The 24,389-nt window shown below is 39.3% G+C and overlaps 5 protein-coding genes across 11 annotated transcripts; 2 read left to right on the plus strand and 3 right to left on the minus strand.

Moving 5' to 3' along the window:
* Positions 1-676: 676 nt before the first annotated feature.
* On the minus strand, positions 677-4,057 carry slc15a5 (solute carrier family 15 member 5). The gene is made up of 9 exons (XM_085461323.1): positions 3,693-4,057; positions 3,132-3,354; positions 2,626-2,795; positions 2,295-2,515; positions 2,019-2,205; positions 1,661-1,849; positions 1,409-1,540; positions 1,206-1,314; positions 677-939 (listed from the first exon to the last, which is right to left on the minus strand). The coding sequence occupies exons 1-9, from the start codon at positions 4,042-4,044 to the stop codon at positions 816-818; spliced, it is 1,707 nt and encodes a 568-aa protein (XP_085317449.1). The 5' UTR covers positions 4,045-4,057; the 3' UTR covers positions 677-815.
* Positions 4,058-5,638: 1,581 nt separating this feature from the next.
* On the plus strand, positions 5,639-8,906 carry ccdc34 (coiled-coil domain containing 34). Its single transcript, XM_085461331.1, has 7 exons — positions 5,639-5,845; positions 6,093-6,343; positions 6,426-6,549; positions 6,662-6,769; positions 6,855-7,013; positions 7,097-7,226; positions 8,074-8,906. Exons 2-7 carry the CDS (start codon positions 6,108-6,110, stop codon positions 8,274-8,276), a joined length of 960 nt encoding a protein of 319 aa, XP_085317457.1. The 5' UTR covers positions 5,639-5,845; positions 6,093-6,107; the 3' UTR covers positions 8,277-8,906.
* On the plus strand, positions 8,826-13,638 carry rab19 (RAB19, member RAS oncogene family). Of its 3 annotated transcripts, none has more exons than XM_085461333.1 (5): positions 8,826-8,888; positions 10,291-10,385; positions 10,988-11,176; positions 11,568-11,751; positions 12,512-13,638. In XM_085461333.1, exons 2-5 carry the CDS (start codon positions 10,335-10,337, stop codon positions 12,793-12,795), a joined length of 708 nt encoding a protein of 235 aa, XP_085317459.1. In that variant the 5' UTR covers positions 8,826-8,888; positions 10,291-10,334; the 3' UTR covers positions 12,796-13,638. The 3 variants fall into 3 exon arrangements, with proteins under 3 accessions (XP_085317459.1, XP_085317460.1, XP_085317458.1); XM_085461332.1 differs by lacking the exon at positions 8,826-8,888 and adding an exon at positions 8,990-10,214; XM_085461334.1 differs by lacking the exon at positions 8,826-8,888 and having other exon boundaries at positions 8,986-10,385; positions 10,988-11,170.
* hdhd5 (haloacid dehalogenase like hydrolase domain containing 5) lies at positions 13,044-18,875 on the minus strand. Of its 2 annotated transcripts, XM_085461329.1 has the most exons (8): positions 18,465-18,874; positions 16,663-16,866; positions 16,444-16,556; positions 15,968-16,061; positions 15,860-15,893; positions 15,586-15,760; positions 14,409-14,597; positions 13,044-14,327 (listed from the first exon to the last, which is right to left on the minus strand). In XM_085461329.1, exons 1-8 carry the CDS (start codon positions 18,573-18,575, stop codon positions 13,916-13,918), a joined length of 1,332 nt encoding a protein of 443 aa, XP_085317455.1. In that variant the 5' UTR covers positions 18,576-18,874; the 3' UTR covers positions 13,044-13,915. The 2 variants fall into 2 exon arrangements, with proteins under 2 accessions (XP_085317455.1, XP_085317456.1); XM_085461330.1 differs by lacking the exon at positions 15,968-16,061 and having other exon boundaries at positions 16,425-16,556; positions 18,465-18,875.
* A 962-nt stretch (positions 18,876-19,837) lies between these two features.
* ccdc77 (coiled-coil domain containing 77) lies at positions 19,838-24,292 on the minus strand. Of its 4 annotated transcripts, none has more exons than XM_085461326.1 (12): positions 24,229-24,292; positions 23,496-23,543; positions 22,944-23,130; positions 22,700-22,842; positions 22,249-22,345; positions 21,894-21,984; positions 21,625-21,713; positions 21,356-21,504; positions 20,931-21,186; positions 20,637-20,762; positions 20,361-20,513; positions 19,838-20,132 (listed from the first exon to the last, which is right to left on the minus strand). In XM_085461326.1, exons 2-12 carry the CDS (start codon positions 23,528-23,530, stop codon positions 19,986-19,988), a joined length of 1,473 nt encoding a protein of 490 aa, XP_085317452.1. In that variant the 5' UTR covers positions 23,531-23,543; positions 24,229-24,292; the 3' UTR covers positions 19,838-19,985. The 4 variants fall into 4 exon arrangements, with proteins under 4 accessions (XP_085317452.1, XP_085317450.1, XP_085317454.1 ...); XM_085461324.1 differs by having other exon boundaries at positions 21,625-21,716; XM_085461328.1 differs by lacking the exon at positions 24,229-24,292 and adding an exon at positions 24,164-24,201.
* Positions 24,293-24,389: the final 97 nt, after the last annotated feature.

Genomic DNA, 24,389 nt, shown 5'->3' on the forward strand with positions numbered 1-24,389 from the left:
TACTCTTAAATTCATGTTTGCATGAATAAAATAAAGTTGTGATGACACGCAGTTAGAGACATGTTTGATTAAATGCTCATTTCATATTTTTCACATCAGTCCTAGAAATTTCTTGGTGACAACATAACTGATTAACAGAAACGAGGACGGTACCTTGGATGCTTTGTCCTTTTTTCCTGATAATTCACTGGAGAAACCTTCACAAAAATACATATAGTTATATAATGTTTATTTACTATTTGTATTGAAATTTATCCTGATATAAGATGCAATAATTTAAAGGTAGTTATACTCTTTAAATGTTTATATATTTTTCAAAGTGACGGTTAAAAACAGATTACGTTATTCTGTTTGTGTCATGTCTAAAATTGATCACGTTTAAGCACACTTTGTTTGGAAAAGTGGTTAATAGCTTTAAGTCTGATTTTCATTGTGAGGAGAGCTTGAAATATGATTGCTTTGTAATTGCAGCTACTGTTCAGTCACGTAAACGGAGTCATTGCTTTAGCTAAACTGCCTTAAAGTAAGGACCATGCATACTAATAATAATATTCTTTATTGAGTTTATTGTACTAATATTCACCTTTTCAATATAGAAATGTCACAGTTTACTCCTGAATTCACATTTATGTAAATAAAACAAAGCTCACAATTCATGACGTTTAATTAAATACACAATATACGTGAAAATAAATAAAATATGCACACTTCATATATTACATTTTTACATTTTTACAATTTAGTCAATCACTATAAATTTTGACTCGGTAACAAAGTGCTAGCACCAGTAACAGAGGACATTTTAGAGAAATCATTCATAAAATGCAGTCGGTGCGGTCTACAGTGTCGTAGAAGCGCAGACAGGCCTTGTAATGCAGCAGCTTCTCAGTCAGAGGGCTGATGGTCAGCGCTTTGCCCTGAACACTTAGGTCCACGTACCTGCACAACATTAATGTAACAAGAAATACACTTAGAGCTGTGATACTTTTTTTTCTTTTTACAAATATACTTGTAAAAACATGCTTTGAATAAAAAGTTTACACTGAAACCGTTTAGTTATCATGTTTCTTATATCAAACTTGGGTATGTGTTTTTGCTAAAACATCAAATTCTTTACCAGCTGTTGATATGAACCTTCAACAGACTGTGATGGACATGGAACAATCTAAACTTTATTGGATCATCGTCTACCTGTTTTACTGTACCTGTATGACACACTCCAAAATGCCAGGGTATTTACAGCCATCAGTGTGGCCAAGAGGAAGAAGAATCTCTCCAAATTGCCATCATGCAGTGTGCTTGGGTAAAAGCTTCCTGTAACAGAGCACCACAGTGTTTAGTACCAGTGCCTCTATGTCATTTGTTAGTCCTGTATTTGTATTTTCTTGTTTGTTTGTTTGAATTTTACCTCCAGAGAGAAAGTACATCAGCTGAATAATAAAGGCACCGAGAAAACATCCCCCTCCATAGGACAGAGTGAGGAAGTGCAGGGCGATCCCTCTGATGTGGTTCGGGGTGAGCTGGAAAGAAATGAGGGAGCCTGCCAGACAACAGAAACTGTATGAGCATGTCTCCTGCTGCTTATGTGCCACATTAAACTCGTTTCACAAATCAGAATGATATGCACAAACGGAGACATAACAGTAAGTCTCCCACTCACACGCAGGGGTGACGAGAGCTTCTGCCAGACCGAGCAGGATGTACTGAGGAGCCAGCTGGAAACACGGCATGGAAGAAACTTGCAAAAGCTTTCCAGAAAGTGTCTGCTCCACCAGGGGGTAAGACTTCCTCTGCAGCTCAGTCAAACCTGCAACCAGGACCGACAGAGTGGCACATGCATGGCCCAGAGCTGGAGGGGGAGGATGGACAGGGTGGGGTGATGAGAGAGGGGGCTGAGGAATGGGAGGTTGTGATTACAAGACAAAAAGAGGGAATGAGAGGAGATAAAGGAATATTTAAGAGAATAAATAACGACAACATGCGAACTAGTTGGGGCTTGCATGCATGTAAATACTCACTAATACGTTTTACAGGTGCTGGAGGAGTTTTTTCCATGGACAGGTAGCAGGTCATCACACACTCCATCAGTGGCGCTAAGAGCAGCAGAGGCAGGATGCTGATCACATTCATGGCAGCGATGGGCAAAAGGTGGTCCTTCAGGTGAAGGTTGGAGCTCATCGTCTGAATGTAGTAACCTGAGGGGATCTGTGGGAGGCATATTTCTTAACCAGACCTGAAGGCGATTAAACATGTCAGTTTTCTGCTTCATGCATTATAATTTCTCAGGGACCTACCTGTGTGAGGCAGACTCTGTAGAGCAGCTGAAGCCCATAAAGAGGGAAGAGCTTGGCCAGGACTTTGGCATTCTCCACGTGAGTCTCACTGTACCGGCCACCATTATTCTCTTTCGCCCGGTCCAGCCAAGATGCTACCTGCCCGCTCAAGTAGCGATAGTGGAGGCAGCACATCTTGAAAGAGTTCAAGAAAACTCCCAATGTGGTCAGTAATGATCCACCTAAGCTCAATAAAAGCATGAAGCACGAACAGTTGAACTTTTTGTGGCCTGTACAAAAAAGGAGACGAGGAAAAGGTTTTCTCTTTCTAATCCTTTTTTTGGTATCTTACCTTTCTTGGGTTTGTAGGTGAGGTTACTGCGCATCATGTGTATGGCAATGAGAGCCAGCAGCACTGAGGTGAAGGGGATGAGGAAGCCCAGATTTTTGGCCACAGATTGCTGGATGTAAGCAATGCCCAGAAACACAACAGTGGAATTCAGATTCACCAGCCAGTAGAACCTAAATTAAGAGAAAAAAAATCTTAGAGTGAGCCAGTGATATTGGTCAGACTTAAATCCAAAATATCTTTCTGCTAATTTCATCATCTAGGGTGGTTCAATTTAAACTTGTTTTGTCTATGAAAGGAGAAGGAGTCCTTAGAGGAAACCCCCCATGCACTCTAGTATAGAATTACCATTATGTCAGAAAGGTTTGTTTGTAATATAATAACAAAGGCATGTCACTACTACTTTTTTTGTCTGAAATCAAACCATACGAAACCCAACCTCGCAGAACTAAAAATGAATCTACTGGTAAACTACATGTATGATGCGTCAGGGTAGCCTCATCACCCACCAGTTGAAGAAGGTCAGGAGCTGGTGCTGGTTGTAGCCCTGCAGGTTGTAAGCTCCCATGGGGCAAAGGATAGCTCGGATGCCACCGATGCCCAGTGCAGCAGCCAGCAGGCCAGTGTAAAAAAGAATCTGCTGCTCCCGAGACCCCAGCTGGTGGGTCATGTGGTGGCTGTCGATGTAGAAATCCTCAAAGGGAAATGCCACCACAGGCAACATGGCTGTACCTACAGTGGCAGATGCATCTAATGATTCTGAGTGATATTTTCTTTTTGGCAATGGTTGATTTGATACATTCATGAGATATGTAGTCAAAAAAAAATTACTGAAACAAATGAAAAGAAGTACAAGGTGCCCACCTGTTTTCCTGCCATTTAAAAATAAAAATAAATACATTATAATATTACAACATTATAAACAGCTGTCATCGCCTAACATCAGATCTTACTCTAGTCTTGCTTTTCACAATAATACAGTCCAAGATGGTAAACGCTGTTTTAGAAGTCATATGGCTTCAAATTCTTGGCAGCCAACTTGTGTCAACCTTTAATCCCTTGTGTCTTACCAAAGAAATGAAGAAACGCACACACGTATAGCACCTTAGTCCTTCCTAGACAGGCTTCTGCAAACCAGCCAACCAGAACAGGGGTGAGTGTGCTGGCTCCTATGAAGCACAGGTTGACTGTTGCAGCGAGGTAGTTGTCATATCCGAGCTTCACAGTGCAAAATAGAATCATGTTACATACAATCCCAAAGAAAGTGAACCTTTCAAATAACTCCACAAGAAGTACACAGATGATCACTTGGAGCTTCTTGCGAGGCTTCTTTCGTGGTCTCTGGTCTAGATGAGGCGTGTGGGAGATACGTCGCAGTGGGCTTCTGCCCTCTGGGAGTCTCCTGAAGTCTCCTGCTACCATCCCGGGCAGCTCTTCTGCTTGGTGGGGTGAATGCTGTCGGTAAAGAGCTTTGAATGAGAACTGCTGCCCTTGTCGGGAAGGAGTAACAGAAGCTGGAATCTCACAACCAGGTGTAACTCTGACACTGGACACGTATACTCAGCCACACCCACCTGTTTTCTGCAAATGGCCATACCTGATTCGTCCATCTTTATTTTACGGGGAAGTGTGGATGTATTACTCAGATTTCACACATTATGAAAAACTATATAAGGGAGGAGTGATGGATGGGAGCTATTTAGAGGACAACCCTAAAATATTTCTAATATTTCAAAGATAAACATGTGGCTGTTTGATTTATTTATTTTTGTTTTTTTAAATAATGATCTTTAATGCTGTGAAGATAGCATTATTATCCAGATCAAACGGGTTCAATTTCACTTCAAGTCATCTTATAAGATACCTGGTATAAATAATGACTTAAATAATGTTGCCAATGAATGGTCTGTCATGTGATGATAAATATAATCAGTTTATTAAGTGGAGCTCTGGAGTAGTAGTAGTTAGTTTCTGGGAATACAATAAGCCCAATAACTAATGTCTCCCTTTGAAGGTTAATCTTTCCATGATTGAGGTTAACCACGGTTGCTGACATGCTCACTGTTTTCAGTTAACATAATCACAGTTGTATTGTGGGAACGTACAATATTATTGTAACATTAAAAAATAAACAAGTGCAGAAGGTTTTACAAACACTCACAAAATATTACATGTCTCTGTGAAAGCAGCTGTTCTCTTCACTTCCCCGTACAACCTCATTTTGACTGGCCTGCTGGTAATTAGACTCAAAATGTTAAGTGAGAGTGAGACAGGGTGCATGTGCAGGTTAACTTCAACTAAAGGAGCTCTGAGACAGACAGCATTTTATCACTGTAGGAGGTGAACTAGCTGTCCAAACAAGCACTGAACATTGGAATTCATTAAAGTACAAAGTCTACAGTCCTTAATAGACTTATTTTTAGACTTATCTACATTTTATTGATATGCTGACAACATTTAATGATAAGCACCTTGCAATAATACTACCAGAAATGAAGCAAGAGTCCAATCAATATATCTGATTTCTCTGTCTTCCCCACCTTTAGGAATGTCCCATGTAATAAAATATGATAGAAGCAGTCATTCTAATGAACCTCACAAAATTATTGAAGCTTTATCATATTTAAATGTCCCAATTGCCTTTTTTAATGAAGAAACAGCTAAAAGTTTACACACAGTGTATCACAAACTCATCACAAACATGAATGTCATGGTAATTTTGAGCTTCATATGATGTCTTTGAACTTTTTTCCAGATTGGAACGGTTGTAGTATACATAGTAGTATATATATAGTATACATCCTTAATGCCTTAGAAAACAAGAATTAAGTTAACAAGTTTAAATTTCTTTTCGGATTTAGTCCTTTAAAGCAAAAAAAAAAAAAGTGGCCTATATTTTAGTGTAATTTAAACTGGGAAGTAATATACAAACGTGAGATTTTGTACCATTATTACTTTAAATAAAAAGTGGAAATGTGAAGCAGTTTGAGCAGGTTGATTAGGACTGTTAAACTACGTGCGTTTTTGTGGTGTCGCCATGGTTACGACAACAGCGTCCAGCTCAGCGTGGGGGCGTGGTGTATCATGGGAAAAAGTTTGTAAATCACTTCTAACCTCCGCTGCTGCAAACTCGTGATTGGAAGAAGAGACCAGCTGGCCTGGAAAGAGACAGTTAACCTGTAAAATTAAACATAATAGCTCCAGTTTGCATTTGTTTTTTCCGGTAAGCTAGTTTGCTCTGCTAATGTTTCATAGCATGTCACAAAATGTGTTTATGTTGTCGTTGGAGTGAGCTAAGGAGCTGAGCTAACGTTAGCATGCTGCTAAATACATATTTTCATATAGCGTCGTCCGTGTCTGACATTGGAATTTCAGATTTATGTGTCTCATTACCCATTTCTTTTACATTTTACATAAGAAAACAGAAAAGACTTAGCGAACTTTGTTCGCTTTTGTGCTGTCCGCTACAGATTTGCTGGCTAGTGATGTCTGGAGAGAGGCTACCCAACGGCTTCAGCTCGACCCCTCTCAAAGACTTCCATCCATCAAAGGACTTTGGCGACGGAATCCTATCCGACGAAGAAGACACTTTTTCTCTGCTTTCTCCAATCTATCATGACAGCTTCGACAGTGACGAAGAAGAACTGAGATCCACCCCAGATCAGCAGACCACTTCCCCCAGAGAGAGGGATGACTCCAGGCTCAGTATTTCACCATTCAGGTGCTGCAGTAAAGCTTTAGTTCAGCTTTAGTTCTGGCTTGTTTGCGGCATAGCTAATTTTATATCTGCGTTTATTTTATAGATGTGAGCTACCAAAAGCGATTTCGGAGCAGCCTGCAGCTTCACCTACCCTCAGTGCGTGGGAAATGTGGTTGGTGAATAAAGCAAAAGTGGAGCGTCTTAAGCAGGAAAAGAAAGTAGAAAAGGCATGCAGTCATTAGTCCCATCCCCATAATAGAAAAGTGTTTTTATTCTGATTGTAATTTGTTGTAGTGACCATTTCACCCCAATAAAAGCTCCGTGTGTCCCGTATATTAGGAGCACTTACTAAAAGAAAGAAAAGAAAAACAAGAACGGGAGCAGGAACAGAAAAAGCTCATCATGGAAAACAAGATCCAAGAATGGCTAAAACTTAAAACAGAACAGGTAAACAACTTCTCAAGTAAAATTGTTGTGTTGATCTTCTTATCTGCTACGCTACAGTCTTTTATGTTTCTTGTTATAATTCTAGGAGAGACATGAGCAACTTCTTAAACAAAGAAAGGAGGAGGAGGAGATGCAGAGGCAGCAGGAGAGACGGCGGGAGACTGAACAGAAAGCTCAACAAAAGTACAAAGACTGGCTGCAAAGAAAGAACCAAGAAAAAATAGAAAAGGAAAAGAAGGAGAAAGTAATCAGGCTCTCGTTCAGCTGTCTCTTCTTTTTTAAATTCCAAATGGTTTCTCAGAGATTTCTTTTGTATCTTTTTGACAGGAGGAAGCCTCCCTGAAGGAGGAGCAGGAGATGGAGCGGCGTAGGAGGGCTGAAGAGAAGTTTAAGGAATGGCTGGCAAAGGCGAATGAAAAAAGCAAAGCTAGTCCCAAAAAGCCCAGCTATCCATCAAGTATGTTTATTTGAATTAACTTGGCGTTATTGGGTTTATTTTACTCAAACATCATAATCATTCCATAGAATAGAATAGAATTCAACTTTGTTGTCATTGCACATGCACAGGTACAGGGCAACGAAATGCAGTTTGCATCCATCCAGAAGTGCTTTAGCCATGATATAGATATATTACAATATATATTAGCAATAATATAGATATGTAAGTATATTACAGAAATGGGTCTATTATGGTATGTTATAATGTACACGGTATGAAGTATGTTATGAATATTCTATAACTATAAGTATGTACAGGCTGTAGTGAGTACAAGCTATGTACAGGCTATGAACAGGATATAAATATGAAAAACTATACAGAAATCTGAGATATACAGTTATACAGAAATGTGAACTATGCAAGTTATAAACAGTTTTAGGGTTAAAAGTTATCGTATGTACAGAATGATTATTTACACAGAATTATACAGTAGTGCAGTTAAGATAAGTGAGACATGTGGATAATTTCTACAGAGGCTATATAAAGTGCTAGTGGTTGTGAGTGGTGGTTCAGTCCATGTTATTATTGTGTGTTTGAGGGTACAGTTGTTCATTGTGTGTGTGTGTGTGTGTGTGTGTGTGTGTGTGTGTGTGTGTAGGTGGTTGTGGGTGTGTGTATGTTCAGTCCATGAGTTTAACGTGGGTCAGGAGGCAGAGTTCAGGAGTCTGACAGCTGTGGGGAAGAAGCTGTTCCGGTACCTGGTGGTCTTAGTCCGGAGGCTCCTGTAGATAGACGGTAGCTCATTAGTTTAATTAGACTTCCAGAGATTTATGTGTCACTGTTGCATTGGATTGTTTTTCTCTAGGTCCCTATGACAAATCCTACCCATCGCCCAGTTTTGTCAATCCAATCCCCTGGAAGCCAATCCATGTCCCTCCTCCAGAACCATCCTCCCTCGAGACATCAAGCAAGAAACCTCTGAAACAGAGAAAAAGTCAACAGAGCCTCAGCAACACATTTAGGCTGAGAAACACTCAGAGTCCAGCACATTTGCAGCAGAAGAGATGACACAGCAGGTTGACGTGTATGACTGTGATGCGGCAGCTTAGTTACGGGCTTAACTGTGATTTCTGCACCACCACAGCTTCTGGGCCAAGACTCTGCTGAGTCACACAAGGATTTTTGTTCTCGTAAGGTGGTTGTGGTGAAGACGTATTTGGTTTATGTTTTTTTTTTTTTTTTTTTAAATCAATGGAATTATTCAAATTTTGATATGATGTTCGTGTGACTAGATATTTAAAAGTCCAGAATACAATTTTCTGTAGATGTACTGCAATACATTTTTTTTTTATTTGGATAAATGTGGCACAGTCAAAGATCTGTTTCGGTCTCATTCATTCTGTGGTCAACAAAACCACGTTTCATTGCACTGAACAAATAAGGCACCACCCACATGACAGAAAGAAGGTGGCTGGTGGTCACAGCCAAAGATAGACCCAGCTTGGTCAAGTGCCCCTCACACTTCACACATTGTTCTGTGTCCAGCTGTGCCTTGTTCTTCTGTGGGCTGAGATGACGACAGAATGTAGTGAGGGGGTGGAAAGAGAGAGAGAGAGATTCAGAGCAGTATGCTCAGTCTGTGTTAGCATTTCATAGTGATGCCAATGTGTGAAGCCTGAGGTAAAATGATTTAAATTATGCTTTTCTGGTGTATTTTTGTGTAGTTTCTTCTTGTTCATTTTGTGGTTAACTCTTTACAGTTTCCTGATTGCTCTGGAATGTGTTAGCTGGTTGTAATCAGGGAGAAGAGCTTATGTTTTCTTTAATTGTTAATCATTGTGGGGTGGGCAGCTGTTAAAACAAAGATGTAACGTGATTACATTTTGTCGTGAGTAGTTTTATTGGGTGTAAGGGTGTAGGCTGTTTGCTCTAAGGTATTTGAAGCCTTGTAAATAAAACCTTTCTCCACATGAAAGGTTAGTCACAGGGACACAGAAATTTGAGAAAAAAGTGCTTTATTTTATCCTTGGAAGAAAAAGTCAAACAGTAATGTTACAACTTAAAAAGTAAGAAGCAACATGAGATAAAATAACATCAATGCTCAAACCAATCCAAGCAACCAAAACTGATCAGATGAGAAGGAAAGGGGATCTTAAATACCTGCTGATCGGACCAATTTAGACACAAGGGAACAAAGCTAATCAACTAATATTAGAGAAGCAAAATCAAGCTTTAATTTAATTGTTACTCTAACCTAACAGTAATTAAAAGAACAACTAAATACCTTACTGAGGAGACACAGAAAATAAATGCATTTAACATAAATGACTCCAGCTATCTTCCTATGATCTTGGAATACGTGGTATCTCCCAATCAGCACTTTCTGTATTAAATAGTGATGCGTTCAAAGACACCTCTTTTGCTCGTTATATGCTGGCAGACCATATCATTGCTTGGAGAACCCAGCACTGCAAAACCAGAGAAATTATTAGAAATTAAAGTAAATCCAACAAATTTAACATACACTCTCAGTGAACTTTATTAGGTATATTTGCTAGTACTGGATTGGAACTCATTTTGCCCCCAGAACTGCATTAATTGTTCAAATGTCCCTTTCCACCACATCCTAAAGGTGTTCTTCTGGATTGACATCTGTTGACTGTGAAGGCCATTTGAATATAGTGAATTCACCGTCATGTTCAAGAATCCAGTTTGAAATGATTTTGCCTGGTGCATTACCCTGCTGGAAGACGTCACCATAAGAGCACTCAGGCCAGCCTGTATTGGACCAATAATCATACCACATTCAAAGTCACTTAAATCACCGTTCTGGCCTATTCTGATGCTCAGTTTGCACTTCCGCAGGTTATCTTGACCATGCCCACATGCTTAAATACTGATTTTTATAGTTGCATGGCTGCAAGTGTAGCAGTCACACCCTCTTAAAATGGGAAGTCTGCACTCAGAGTGAACCTTCAACACTTTTGTTCACTCCTATAATTTACGGTAAGTTCTAGCTACTCATTTTAGCTCGATCTTTAAGAGCCTTTGGTAATGAATGATTGCTGTCTGGCTCTTTCAGGTATTGAGTCCTGTTAAACATACAAAGAAAATCCATATCCCAAGATGCAGTGGTGCAGGTGGGCTGGCAGTTGGAAATCACAACTTCCAACACAGGTAGGAGGCGTGTCTTATACTGCCTCAGAAGTAAACTGAGTGGCGCAGGGGTGTAGCAAGCACACAGAGTGACAGTCTAAAGGGCAGAAGGACAGAATCTACTTGTGTTTCAAGAATGTGACTACTGGTGTAATGTAGATATGGAAACAAACTCCTGATGAAGAAACAGCTTTTGGATTCTGACTAGTCTGTCTCAAGGAATATTGATTTTTATCCCTGCTATGGAATACCTGAGCTGATTGTGTAATCTTTTCTGATTGTTGAACAAAGGTTAAAGAATGGGTTTAAGATAGCAGAAGAAAAAAGCAAGCTGCTTCACTAGATTTGACAGATTAGATTTGACAGAACCTTTACTTTTTATTGAGCTCTGGATGGATCTTTCACCAGGGATCAAACTGTCTGTGTTACTTCTGCCAGTAGACAATTGATTTTTCCCTTTCTTTCTCAAGGATGTGACTGCTGTTTGTGTAAATATTCTAAGTTCTTATTGACACAACTTGGAAGGGACCGGTTCATTTGCACTGAGGCCCAAAGGTATTGGGTCTCGTCTTACAGCGATAGTGTTTTTTTTCCCTCTCTCTGTTCCTCTTGTCACCATGCAGACTGCTGGGCCAGAGATTGAAGACTCTTTTGACTTTCTTTTTAAAATCATCTTGGTTGGTGACTCAGATGTTGGGAAGACCTGCGTGGTGCAAAGCTTCAAATCTGGCATCTTCATCGAAAAGCAACAAAACACCATTGGTGTTGACTTTACTGTTCGTACCCTGGACATTGATGGCAAGAAGGTGAAGGTAGATGACTTTTATTTTAAGCACTTGCATCACAGCTGATAGTGCAGTCCTGTCCACATATTTAGGTGTGTGCAATTTATGAGATCCGTGTGGGTGCACTCTTGTCTTAAAGTAAAGAATTCCTTTTGTTTTATTTCTTCAGAGAAAGGGGAGGGGCTGACAAGCGGTCTGTAGTATCCTCGGTGTTTCTGTTAGCTTTATGGGTGTGTTGATTTATTAGCTGCTAGTTTATAATTCTGTTTAGACATTTGCAGACATTTGTTCAGAAACAACTGCAAACAGCAGACAAACCTGACATCATACTTGAATAACTTAAGAGTTGTACGCTGTTGATCCTTAACCTATTCTGTATAACCGGTTAACCCATATTTGTGTTATCTGTGTTTTGCAGATGCAGGTGTGGGACACTGCGGGACAGGAGCGTTTCCGCACCATAACTCAAAGCTACTACCGCAGCGCCCATGGGGCGATGGTGGCCTATGACATCACTCGACGCAGCACATTTGAATCGGTTCCACACTGGATCAGGGAAGTGGAGCTGTACGGAGCTGCCAGTGTGGTGCTGATACTCATTGGTATGTAAACTGTCTGCACAGAGCAGAATATATTTTTGAGTTGTAGATATTGTCACAAAAAACATGTTACAAAATCAATTCAAACAACAAGACAAAAGTCACTTGCAAAGTCATTAGCAGATCCGTAGATTGTGCTAATAAAGGGATGAACATGGTCACCAAAAAGACTGAAGTAGACTGTGTTGTTTAACAATGTGTTAACAATATGTGCCAAGAAAATATCCCAAACAATGTCACACCAGCAGCTTTAGCTGTTGATACAAGGCAGGATAAATCCATATTTTCATGATTAGATCAAATCCTGATCTCACTAACTGAATGCAGTATTGTTGTATTAATTTGCAATAGGTCAATGACATGAAAGAGCATGCCAGTGAGGGAGAGTATTTTTATGTAGAGTTTAGATATTCTTCTTGTGTCTCTGTAGGTAGTGTATCGTGTAACGTCCACCTACAGACCAAAGACATATGCATAATGTGCTAAAACAGCGATTCCGGTGTGTGACTGTTGTCTGTATTAACCCTAAAAAAAATGTATCTTATAGTTAAAGTCTACTAAGTTTGTTGGGAAAGATATAATTCCAAAAAGTCAGAAACATGCCCCATGTTTTTGACGGGTAAAGTTTAAATGTGATCTGAAGACTTGGTTGTAGTAAGTGTTGCACTAAAAGAATAATTTAACTGAAAATGATACAAATCATAGCTGCAAATATCTGCTTCACTTCTGTTTTTACCAACTCTGGTTCTGTTCACCACTGCAGGTAATAAGTCAGATCTCCACACTAAGAGACAGGTGCTCTTCGAGGATGCTTGCAATCTGGCAGAAGACAGTGGTGTGCTGGCTGCTCTGGAAACCTCAGCCAAGGAGGCCCAGAACATAGAGGCTGCCTTCATTCTTATGGCTCGAGAACTAATGGCACGCAATGGTATGACCATCATAAACGAGTCCTCTGAAAACTCTCCTCAGTTCATGCTGAGTAACAACTCTCACCCGGTTCCTAGTGCCGTGGTTACAGATAAAAAGTGTGGGTGCCGAGAAGGCTGAAGCAGGGAGTCACTCGAAGAGTGGGAATGGAGGCCTGAATACTCAATTTACCTGTTTCTCTACCAGAGAATGGGATGTTATTTAAAGAGAAACTGTGTGTTGCAACGTGTGTGTGAATACTGGTTTTGTATGTTTTGACTTTTTAATATTTAACATGTTGTAATATTATTCTAAGGATAATGAATGTGATGACAAACCACTCCTCTGCCAGAGGACTCTGTACACAGACTCCAGCACAGTAAACACTACAGTTTTACATGTAGCCTTGTGTCATTTTAATCCCTTTTTTTAAGGTTCTTTCACATCATATGGCTTTTGAAGTACAATGCAACAGGTTTAAGTCACCTGCAAATCACACATTGTTAAACCAGTTACAAATGTAAAAACTGTATTTTCAGTGGCGCTGTAACTATAACTGCAGTCTTCTAACAGACATTCACTATTCATTATGTGAAAAACCCTACTGTTAAATTCCACCAACTTCAGAAAATAAGACTAGTTTTTTTCAAAATAAAATTTAACATGCTGCTGGCTAAAGTAAAAAAAATGATGTAATACACTCATAGCTGGCAACTTAAAAAGAGCTTATAAATTCATGTTTAAAAAAAATAATTAGGTAAAATATGACAGCAGTAAAAACAAATTAGGACCAATAGGGGTGTCTTTTTTTTGACTGTGCAAATGCCTGAAATAGTAATGTCACAAAACTGTGTCTTTGTACAGCTCTTTCTGAATCAGTCTAAACTTGCTGGAAAGATGTAACTGTGGAGGAATTCCACCTGAAATCCACTCATGAGCTTACCAATACTTAAAGTACTAAAATGTGTAATTCAACAACTTAATGTATGTACTCAAAAACCTGAATTCCTTGACTCAGAAACAGTGATGTCTATTATTGAAAACTTAAACTTTTTTAAAAGAATTCAGCAGTGGTCTGATGCACTATTATGGATGACTGATTTAAAATGCAACTTCTATGTATTTGATATTATTCCTTTTTACAGCTGACTCTATGGCTCGTTATAACATAGTAACACCTACTTCTCCCCTGTAATAATCAAGGGAATGGTTTGATAACCTGTTGCTAATGGTGAAAGATCAGACTATGAGATGGAGACCCCTACTGTAGTGGCCAGCCTTCCTGCTTAAATACCAACTCAACCGCCTCCTTCACATCATGCACCACGAAGGATGGTTGAGTGAGGCTGGGATCGAAGCGGAAGTCTCTGTGACCATGGAAGATGCGTTGTTCTGTGACTGTTTTCGTTGGGTCTGAGAGCAGCTCCTGTTGGTCTTTGCTGTACACTCCTGTGCACACCAGGATTGAGCTACATCCCTCAGGGAGATCCCTTTCTACCACACGTGAAGCTCCACCTAGTTCTGCTGATGTCATTTTAGGGGTGTCATCAACAGCTGAGGGATCTATACTTCCACCAGCACTCTGAGCCTGCATCTGTGCCTTGGTGTGACGAGAAGACTGGAGGTAGCGATTGTAGAGGTTGGCGCCATATATGTCGGCCATGGGATTATCACTATAAAAAAAAAAAAGGACTCAGTTCAAATTATTTTTTAAACTGAATTTCTAAGTGTTAAATGTAGACTGAAAAACTCACCCTATAGCATACACCCTCTTCACAGGCGTGTTCCAGCCAAGTCTTTCAGCCTGTTGTCTAATCAGCAGCTCAGCGTAGTTATAAGTCACCACACTGGGCTTCCCAATCAGAGCCTCGTACTTGAGTTTGTATCCTGTGACCTTCTTGTACAGAGACTCTAAGCACACCAGGAACATACCATGACCAAACCTGTGATGCAAGGAACAGGAAATACAGTATTGTGAGAAAGTTTTTGTTTTGTTCCCTTTCTTAGTTTTTTGCACATTGTCATATTTGTGACTTTAACGTTACAGATCGAACTAATTTTAATATTGGGCATAACCTGAGTAAATACAAAATGCAGTTTTTTAAATGATTTCATTTATTAAGGGAAAAGCTATCAAAGCCAACTTGGTCCAATATAAAAAAACCTAAACCTAATAACTGGTTGTGACACACTTGGCAAGCAAGCATTTGTGGAGGAGCTTTGTGCAACTCCTCTTTAAATAATTGTTTTAATTCAGGCACATCAGAGGGTTTTCAAGGATGAACTGCCCGTTTAAGTTCAGATGCCAAAGAATCTTAATTGGAATTAAGTCTGGACTTTGAATAGACCACTCCATGATCTTCATTTTGTTTTGTTTTTTAGCCATTCAGAGGTGCACTTGCTGGTGTGTTTTGGATCATTGTCCTGCTGGACGTCCTTTAGATGTTGTTCTGGGTTCTTTTGTGACCTGCTGGATAGGTGATGCACTCCTGGGATCATTTTGGTACGCCGGGCACTCTTGGGAAGGTTCACCTGTGTTCCACGTTTTCTCTCATAGCTTTCACTATGATTTGCCTTTGTACCCCTTTCTAGACTGATAATGTCAATGACTTTGTTTCTTAGTGGTTTCTTCAGAGTGTGGCATGATGTTTTGCTTTCTTGAATAATTTTGCCTAATTCACTTAACTTCTATTGAAGAGGTTTCTTTATTCAACAGGTTTCTCAGTAATCAGGCCACTGTGGCTGGTGAAGTTGAACTCAGCTCTCAAATGTGGTTACTCAAAAGTAATTCATGATTTAATGAGAGATCGATCACTTTTTCACACAGGGCCAGGTAGGTTTTGATAATAGTGCTTTTCCATGGCACTGTATAACAAGAATACTGTAAAATTTGAAGGTTGTAATATTTCAGACTGTGGTGTTGATGTGTACCGGGGATTCCAGGCCTCTGCCATCCACAGCAGGTCCATGTTACATGCCAGGACGGGGATGTGAGGATAATGCGCTGAACTCCAAGTGCTGCCTGGGTTCCCACCAGTTAGCAGCACGTCAACAATAAGCTGGAGGTTGGTCTCCCATCTAATAGGCTCACCAAATAAAACAACAGCTGCAGGACCAAATAAAAACAAAACATACAATTAGGCCACATTACCAGAAAATCATTAATTCTCAGGGATTATGTAATGACTGCGCAAAGGAAACATACCATCTATTGGCCGTAAACCTTTAGTGGGCGGCACCTGAAGGACATTGTGCAAAGTTGGGAAGACGTGTAACTGAACTGAACATAAATGGATTAAACAGTATTACTTACAACATCTTTGGGTCTTCTATTGTGATCCACAACATCTAGGACTGGGTACGCTTCTCTGAGCACATCTATAGTAACAACATCCTGAAAGCCCAGGCTGAAGTTTGGCGAGTTAAAGTCAAACCGGTTGAGCAGGAATTACAAGCTGGAAATATGTAGAAAATCTTAACAGTGTTTTGGGTATTTGGTGTTTTTTTGTAACATGTTTTCCAATGTTTAATTTACTGCATTTCTTTATATTTCAAATAACAATGTTTGACTTGAATTAAAAACAAAATCCCACTAACTCAAAAAACAAAAAAATCTGTTGAAGGGCTTCACAGAGACTGTCAAGCAGTAAAGGGAACAAAGGGTGAAACGATTAAACACTGATAACAAAGTGGAACATGGAGAAAAACAAGTGAATAAACAGAACATTCAGCTTTAAAGGTCAACATCCAGAGTGCAGGCACCAGATTACCCGAGTTATTGCAGGATACTTATGAGCGACTTCCTCTACTGGACCCTGTCCGGAGACCAGCACACGCATTTTGTGGAACTGGGTAAACATTCGCAAAGGACTATGGGATAGCATCACCTGGTCTGGAGACACCTGAGATAAACAGAGTCTAGAATAAATGGCTGATATCAAAGAATATTAAAAACAAAATACACGAGACAAAGCAAACTGATAATGTTTTAAAAGGCTCTCAATTTACCTCCACCTCAAGCAGATGTGACAGATGTTCCGCTTTTGTCTGCCTCATGCAGTTCCCAGCATTAGTGACAAACACCACAGGGACCTTGTATTTTCCGCTGCGGTCCACCAGGTTTTTGAAGCACTGCTTGGCTGCAGGGATCGGAGTCTTGCCTCTCACCAGCACCCCGTCAATGTCAAAGAGGAGCCCGAAGGAGCTGCTTGCCTGAGGAGGGAGCAGGCGACAGAGTGGGGACATGTGTAGTATGACAACATAAGGTTACTCATTAACTGATACTGCATTCTGAGCAGTCTTTGAGAGCTCATCGCTGCAGGCACACTGAACTGAGTGAGACTTTGATCCCACTGCAGCTTCTATGAGCTATGCAGCATAGTTTTATTAAAGTTAGTGATTGAACACTGATGAATTGATACTAAAATAATCTATACCGTACTATATACTATAGTATACTAAAAATACAATGATCAATGTGTGCAGTGAGTAGCCTCAGCATGCTCTCCTGCTGGGACATTCAGTCTCTGGCCTTTTGCTCCACCATCTTGTAAGTTTCTACATATTTATAATAATTGCTCTGAGATTTTAGCTTATTATATTAAATAGTTTCCTAGATATTGTTTAAGAAAGAGCCCATCCACTCACTTTTTTCACACACTGAAATCTAAGGAAATATTCAAATATAAATATCTCAAAGTTCTTTCACATTTCTTACCATAAAATTTATTGAGGATCTGCGTTTGACAAATAAAAATATGAAAAACATTCATGCATTCCTTATAAGTCCCTTACAAGTTTGGTGTGCATTGTAAACATAAGAAATTACTTTATAAAAATGTAAAATGTGGCACATTTGTCCTCTGGCCTCTCCTTCAAGGTCAAACAACATCAAACATTCAGTCTTTTATCTTCAAAATTATGTTTAGAATTCTACTGCCATTGTTTGTATTGGCAACATTTAGGAAATGATATTGGTATATGGGGACTAAAAATAATATAGTCTGCATCCAAATGATGTTATATTTGACCTCTGACCTCAAGCTTTCTTTGTGGAGTTGACTCCAAAATGTATTATATCGTTAAAGAAAGTATTATCAAGAAAAAAGAGCTGCAAGTCAGTACCTATTATCCATTACCCACTCCTACATAATATTTGTATAATCAAATTAAACATCTGTAATCCTACCTTTACCTAATTTTTACTGCACTACAAACTTCTTAAAATAATTTTTTTTTTAAAAACAAACAAACAAAGAAAACAAAATTCATACATACAAAATGTAATACTTCCCTTAATAGCGGGTAGCCTTGGTGGAGGTTTGCACTCTGAGTGCTTCTTCTTGTAAAATACAACTACGTCATTCAGAAATTGTGAGTCCTCTTTCCAATGTGATTTTTTATTAGCAGTTTTCAAATATGGCACTCTGCAGGACTGCTTGACTTTTTTAGTTAGCCAATACCCAGACACATGAGACAAATGTGAAGTTGTGTTCAAACATGGTCTGAGATTTCAAAGTGTGGAAAAAGATTTGAAAGTGGGTGAATGGGCTTTAACAAAAGAGACTAAAACTTCACAGAAATCACCGGATATTTCCAAACTTTAGATTAGAATATTTATATTTAAGTCAAAGATGGCTGAGCAGGAAATGTTAAAAAAAAAAATTGGATAACTTGAGATTGAATACTCTTCTGTCAGGATACATTTCTTTGACAGGTAGCACTGAAATGGGATGGAGCGCCACCGTGCTTTCAATCAGCACTCCCTTCTCCACTCTCGTTAATACAGTTTGTACAAAGCGTTGACTTACATGGCTATAACATCTTGAGGCCGAAGACTGGGTGTTCGCTTGCTTTGCTGCTCCCTCGCAGCTTGATTTCAGCAGCTGCCAGCCACTCTTTAAATATCTCACTCTCTGCATTGTTTCAGGCACTTTAGTGGAAAAGGCGACGTGTAAACAACAACAACAACAGACACGGCCGAGCTAGCTTTAGCTGCGCCAACGGTAACGGCTAACTTAGCAAATGTGACCGCTGAAGAACCGGGTCATGATATTTTTATCAGTCTAAGTCAATACCATACTCTGCGCTCCTCATACTGTAATATACGGGTGTATACCGAGGAGCGGTACAATTTGTCATAGCTCTGAGGACGCATGCGCAAAGAAGCAAACCGTTGAACTTCCAGGTCCAATATTACGTCAACAACGGAAACCCACACGTTTATCATTTTTGTAGAAATGAAAGTCACTTTCTAACTTAGAAACTCAATAAACTCTGTACCTGAACACAATACTAATATTATTATTTATTTATTAGTTTCAACATCATGTATAAATAACTGTAAATTTCATGGCAAAGATACAAAACTATATTATCTTTAAAAAAAGACCCCAAAATATTACATTTTATGATTTGCATGTTTGCATTTCCCCCCTCTAATTTTCCTCATTTCTGACACATTTCATGTATAGTTGTATAAAACAAAACGAATATACGAATAATTATTTTTTTTTTTTGTACATATTTTTTCTTGATTATTTGCACTTAGTTTTACACAAACTTTACTTAATTTTATCTGGGTTATTATAACCAGTAGCAAGGTTTGTTGACATTTTTACCTACTTCAGTTAGTTTACTGTCATTCTCCTTTGCAGATGCCTTTGTGCCACCCACCTCCACCTCTCATCACTCAAACTCCATTCAAGCCACCTTCATCTCAGCTCCGGGGGTCCTGCTCTAATCCCTTTTACAGCCAGGGTCCATTCGGCTGAGATAGGCCATCGGAGTCTAACCGTGTATATTCTGTTCATCGATAAATCATTTTCATCCTTTCTAATAATCTTTCCTTATTGAAACGCTTCTATGTAACACATTAGTAAACATAAGTTCTTATATATGTCATATTTTTAAAAAAAATACATGATTTTAAAAGTACAAATAAATTCATATTCAGTAAACTTTGAATAGTATGTACTTGTTTCAATAAAGGTTACACATTTGATGTGGAACATGAACGTCTGTTCCATGATCCCAAGATGACATCCAACATTCATCTGTATATGAAAATTTAAAAAACTGCCCAATTCCAAAAATAAAAATGACAACAATTTGGTTGTCACAGTAAAAAAAATTCAAAGCTGCATCTTTTTAAATTAAATATAAAGAACTGATTGTACACTGATTTAAAATAACTCTACGATTTTTATTAGTCCAAAGCACAAAATATCAACAACATTTAGTCTAGTTTTTAAAAATAAACACAGCAGAATAAGCAGCCATAACAGAGATAAACACAGCTACACATTACAGAAAATATCAGAGCATTATTCTCAGCTGTATCTTAGCTCATTTTCAAGTCCAAAGATTTTTGCCTTCAGAGCCATCAGCTCGCCCTGAACCTTTTTGGTCCTGGCATTGGTTTGTCGTACTTCATGAAGGATGGCTAAGTCCTGGTTGGGCCCCACATTCAAGGTAACCTGATGAAAAGAGAATCTCCCAGTCAATACTTACTAAAATGTGATTTTGGACATGAGCAAGGTGGAAAAATTGAAGGAAGATGGGTGAAGGTTTTGCTTAACTTTGTTTTGCATTAAAATTAAAGCCATTCACAGTGCTTATAATATGTAAAAACAAGCACAGGCATGCTGAGATCACAAATAACTTTCTAATAAAAATCAATTGGTCACACAGTTTGATCTTTTTACCTTCAGAAGCTGTTTTTCTACATCTTTGAGTTTCTGTCTGAGGAGTTTAAGGTCTGCCTTGAAGCCCTCCACCTCCATCACCCTCCTCTTCTCCAATGCCTCATAACGCTGAGTCATCAGCTGGAGGCGCTTGGCCATTTTCTCTGAACGCTCCTGCACACAGAAGCAAGGTATCAGTAAAAAGAAACTTGGTGATCGCCATCAACATCAGATACCATTTAATCAGAGATGTGTATAAGGCTTGTACAGACTGAACCATCAATCAAACTGGTGTACCTTGAATATTTCCCTGCCCACATCCCCTTCCTCTCTGATTTGGGACAGTTCTGTTTCAAAAGTAATGCACTGCTCCCTGTACATGTCTGCCAGACGGTTGGCTTGCTTCAGCTCCTCCTGCAATATCTGTTTGAAAAAAGAATAAAGAAAAAAACAGAGACTACAATGAACTCGCCAAAAAACTGTGATTTATTCTGAAGACATTAATAAAAGGCATTTATACAACCTCGCGAAATGGAATCAGGAAATACTTCTTACAGACTTTCATGAACACAAACAGATAGTTAATGTTACCTTTAACTCCTCTTTGTGTGGCTGATCTGACTCTGACTGAGGCTGAGGGAGGGCTGTGCTGCTGCTGGGCTGCCACGTTCGCCCCAACTCAGTGCTGACACCCCTGGCCTTCCTAAGACGGCTGTGGCAGGAGTCCAGTTCCCTCAGCAGGCGATCCTTCTCCACCATCCAGCTCTTCTCATTAGCTCGTGTGTCAAACTTTAGCTGTAAAAAATCTCTGGTGCTCTCATGCAACAGGTTCTGAGTTCGCTGGAGTCTGACATGTCAAAGGAGATAAATAAAAGTAAATCTGGAAATTTAATGGAAATTTAATGTCAGCCACAGAAGACAAAAGTCTAGAGGTTTGTTTTACAAACAGCTATAAGTCACAATGATAAATAACTAAAAATACAGACATCATAAACTACATAAACTATAAGACTAACTTGTCAGTCAGAGCAGCAATGCGGTCCTGATCTCTCTGCCGCTGTGCCTCGGCCTCCTCTGCTTTAATCTTTCGATCCTCCAGCAGAGCGTCCACCTGCTCTTTGGCCAGGCGAGTCTGCTCTTCCATTTGAGCCTGCAACGCCTCCACCTGGAGACATGTGCCACAAAATGTAAACACAGGACACACAAGAGAAAGAAATGTTTAACTTTCTGTAACAGATCATATAAATGAAATCGCATTTCAAGCATACATAAAGTGGGCCCATACCTGTAGCAACAATGTCTCTTTTTCATTGTTGTACTGTACCAAGTTCTCTCCATTTTCTCTATCTGCAAATTTAGTTCTCCTGCCACTCTCTGCTTAAATATAAAATCAAAACGGCATGGTCATTACAAAAGGCTGGTTTAAATACATAAGTAGTGATGACTTGATTAAAAACAAACAAAAACAACAACACAAATAAAATACATTCACATTTTCTTGAATAATCAGACGAAAGAAAATAATATTATTTGTAGAAAAATATATTTTCAAACCTTTCCTGGTTGCAGCAGGTCTCAACTTTGTTGGCCTAAGACTGAGACTTTCCTCCAGTCTTGACTCTGGGTACCTCTGTGAGATAGTGACCTGAAATATAGCAATAACAGTAGTACAACAGTATTTTTAACTACTCTGGGAGCTTCAATGTCATAACCCTAAACAACTGCCTGACTGCATTACCATGATAACAGCCAAACGGAGGCTTGCTTTTAGAAGGACTTTGCTAATATCATTAAAAATGCTGTAGTTCTGTTTAGCAGCACCAGCCAATCCAGTGTATCTTACTGAGATTATAAATTTGAGTTCAAAGCATCGACTCAGAAAATGACCTACAATGAAGTAAGCACGTACCTTGTGAGGAGGTTCCCGGTGGAAATATGTCATCTCTCCTGTATCAGGACCCACAAGAGCAAGAAGGTGTTGGATTTTCTTCCTGTCCTCCAGCTCTCTGTAAAACAGTGGCTAGATGGTAATAAAGTTTTATACACAGAAGCAACAACAGATAATGGTGGTTACAAGTTATCAAGATATCAAATGCCACACACCTACTGCTATCAGTCAAGAATAACTTGTATAGGCTTCAACTTTCTTAACGAAATATGTTAACATATATCTGTGCATTCCACTGGTTTTAATTATTAAAAATATGTAAAAAAATAAAATAAATACTTGGTCAGTTGCAGTAAGCCAGATGGTAAAGTAACTCATCACTATTGACAGAATAGTAATCATTCTCTGCAGGCACTGTGACTCACTTTTATCAATATTAAATGCTATACTTAAGGTTGAACTGTACACCTACCTGATCTTTAGTCTGTCGTTTTCTGCATAAAGCCGCAGAGACTGCTCTCTCTCTTGGAAAAGGCAGACCTGCATGTCACTCAGAGCACTCTGAAGCTCTGCAATCTCTCCTTCGCGCTGTCGTATTTCCCACTGTAGCTTATGCTTTCAGGGCATTATGAAGGGAGGCAAGATTAGTCAGGCAAAGATTCTTTGGCACAAATGGCTTAACATCAAAGCCTCTCACATTGACTCCCATCTCTCACCTGATCTTCAGTGAGGCTTTTATACTTTTCCAGCATCTGCAGCAGCTCCAAGTGCTCGCTATCAAACTGGGCAATCTTCTGTCTGTAGAACTCCAGAAGCTCTCTGGATGGACGCAGTTGCGCCAGACGCTCGTGAATAGGGGGGAGTGGCGAGTCAAGCTCCTGACCCGGGGTACGAATAGTAGTCCTGGTGGGTGAAAAACAGAAAAAGAAAACAAAGAACATGAAGCATTTTGAAGAAGATGATACTGGCATACAATTTACATTTGGGCATTGAAGACTCACACTTTGGTTGTAACTGTAACAGCTACAATATCACAGCACTTTACCAATGACATATAAACTGCGTAAAGGATTACCCAGGAATTTAAACCCATTTAGGTAATAACGCTTAATCCATGTGGGATGAGTCTGTAACAGTAGGGGAACCAGACTGTCACAATAAATCCAAGTATCATTTAGGGAGATTAAAGTAAAAAGCATTACTCTGGCTCACTCTGTGCTATGGCAACAAAAGTCCAGCGTTCAGCGTGTCAAATGCATGTTCTTTACCTGTGTGGTGTTGCATGTTTCTTTGGGGACCCCATCCTGTTGCAGACACTGTAAACAAAATGGAAAATACATATACAGATGCTTAAAAGGTTTACATGAATAATGAGTTGTTTTTAAATAATGAGCACTTAAAACAGTTTTGTGGTCTTAATATTCACATACTTTAAGAGCCCAATTATGTAAAGAGCATAAACGGAGTCAGCAGAACAGATATAATTATACAAATACTGAAATACATCATTAGAAAAAAATAAACACATCTTGTATTAGGAATTGGTGGACAAGCAAAATATTACCCTTTGCAGTATTTCTAATTATTATGACACGTTACATAACCGGTGAATACGTCAACTAAAAGAACTTCTAGAGTGGATTGCAGAGCTAACAGGGTGATTTATACCAGTCGTGTATCTCGGTTGCCACACACTGGGCGGTAGGGGGAGCGGGACTTTTAAAACCAGTCCGCTATTCTTGCCGAGGGATAATTTAACGCTTTAAACCCATATTAAACGGCCACGTCAATGATTCAGTTGGTCACAAAGAACCTGTACTTCACATAAAAAATAATCTATAAAAAAGAGCATGTCGTAGCAAAATGAGTAGGTATGTTTTATTTTTCATGGTGATGAATTCATGAGAAATAAGAAATGTCATATTATATAGCGCACCAATATAGCTGTCGTACGTTTTTCCAGGTTTTCTTTTCGCTTAAATACTTCTGAATTTTACTCACCCGTTACAACTTTAAACAGTCTAGCAGCACCGCGGTGTTGTTCTTTTGAAATCAGGAAGTTACCGCCCCTTTTTCTTCTTCGTAGGAACTCAGCCGTAACAGACGTTATTTTGCCACCTAGGGACCGTAGAGACAACAACCTAAAAAATATAATATAATAT

This window comes from Copadichromis virginalis, linkage group LG7 (assembly GCF_057382275.1).
Source record: "Copadichromis virginalis isolate Kocher_CV1m ecotype Utaka linkage group LG7, C_Virginalis_male_GT1.1, whole genome shotgun sequence".
NCBI classification, from domain to species: Eukaryota; Metazoa; Chordata; class Actinopteri; order Cichliformes; family Cichlidae; genus Copadichromis; species Copadichromis virginalis.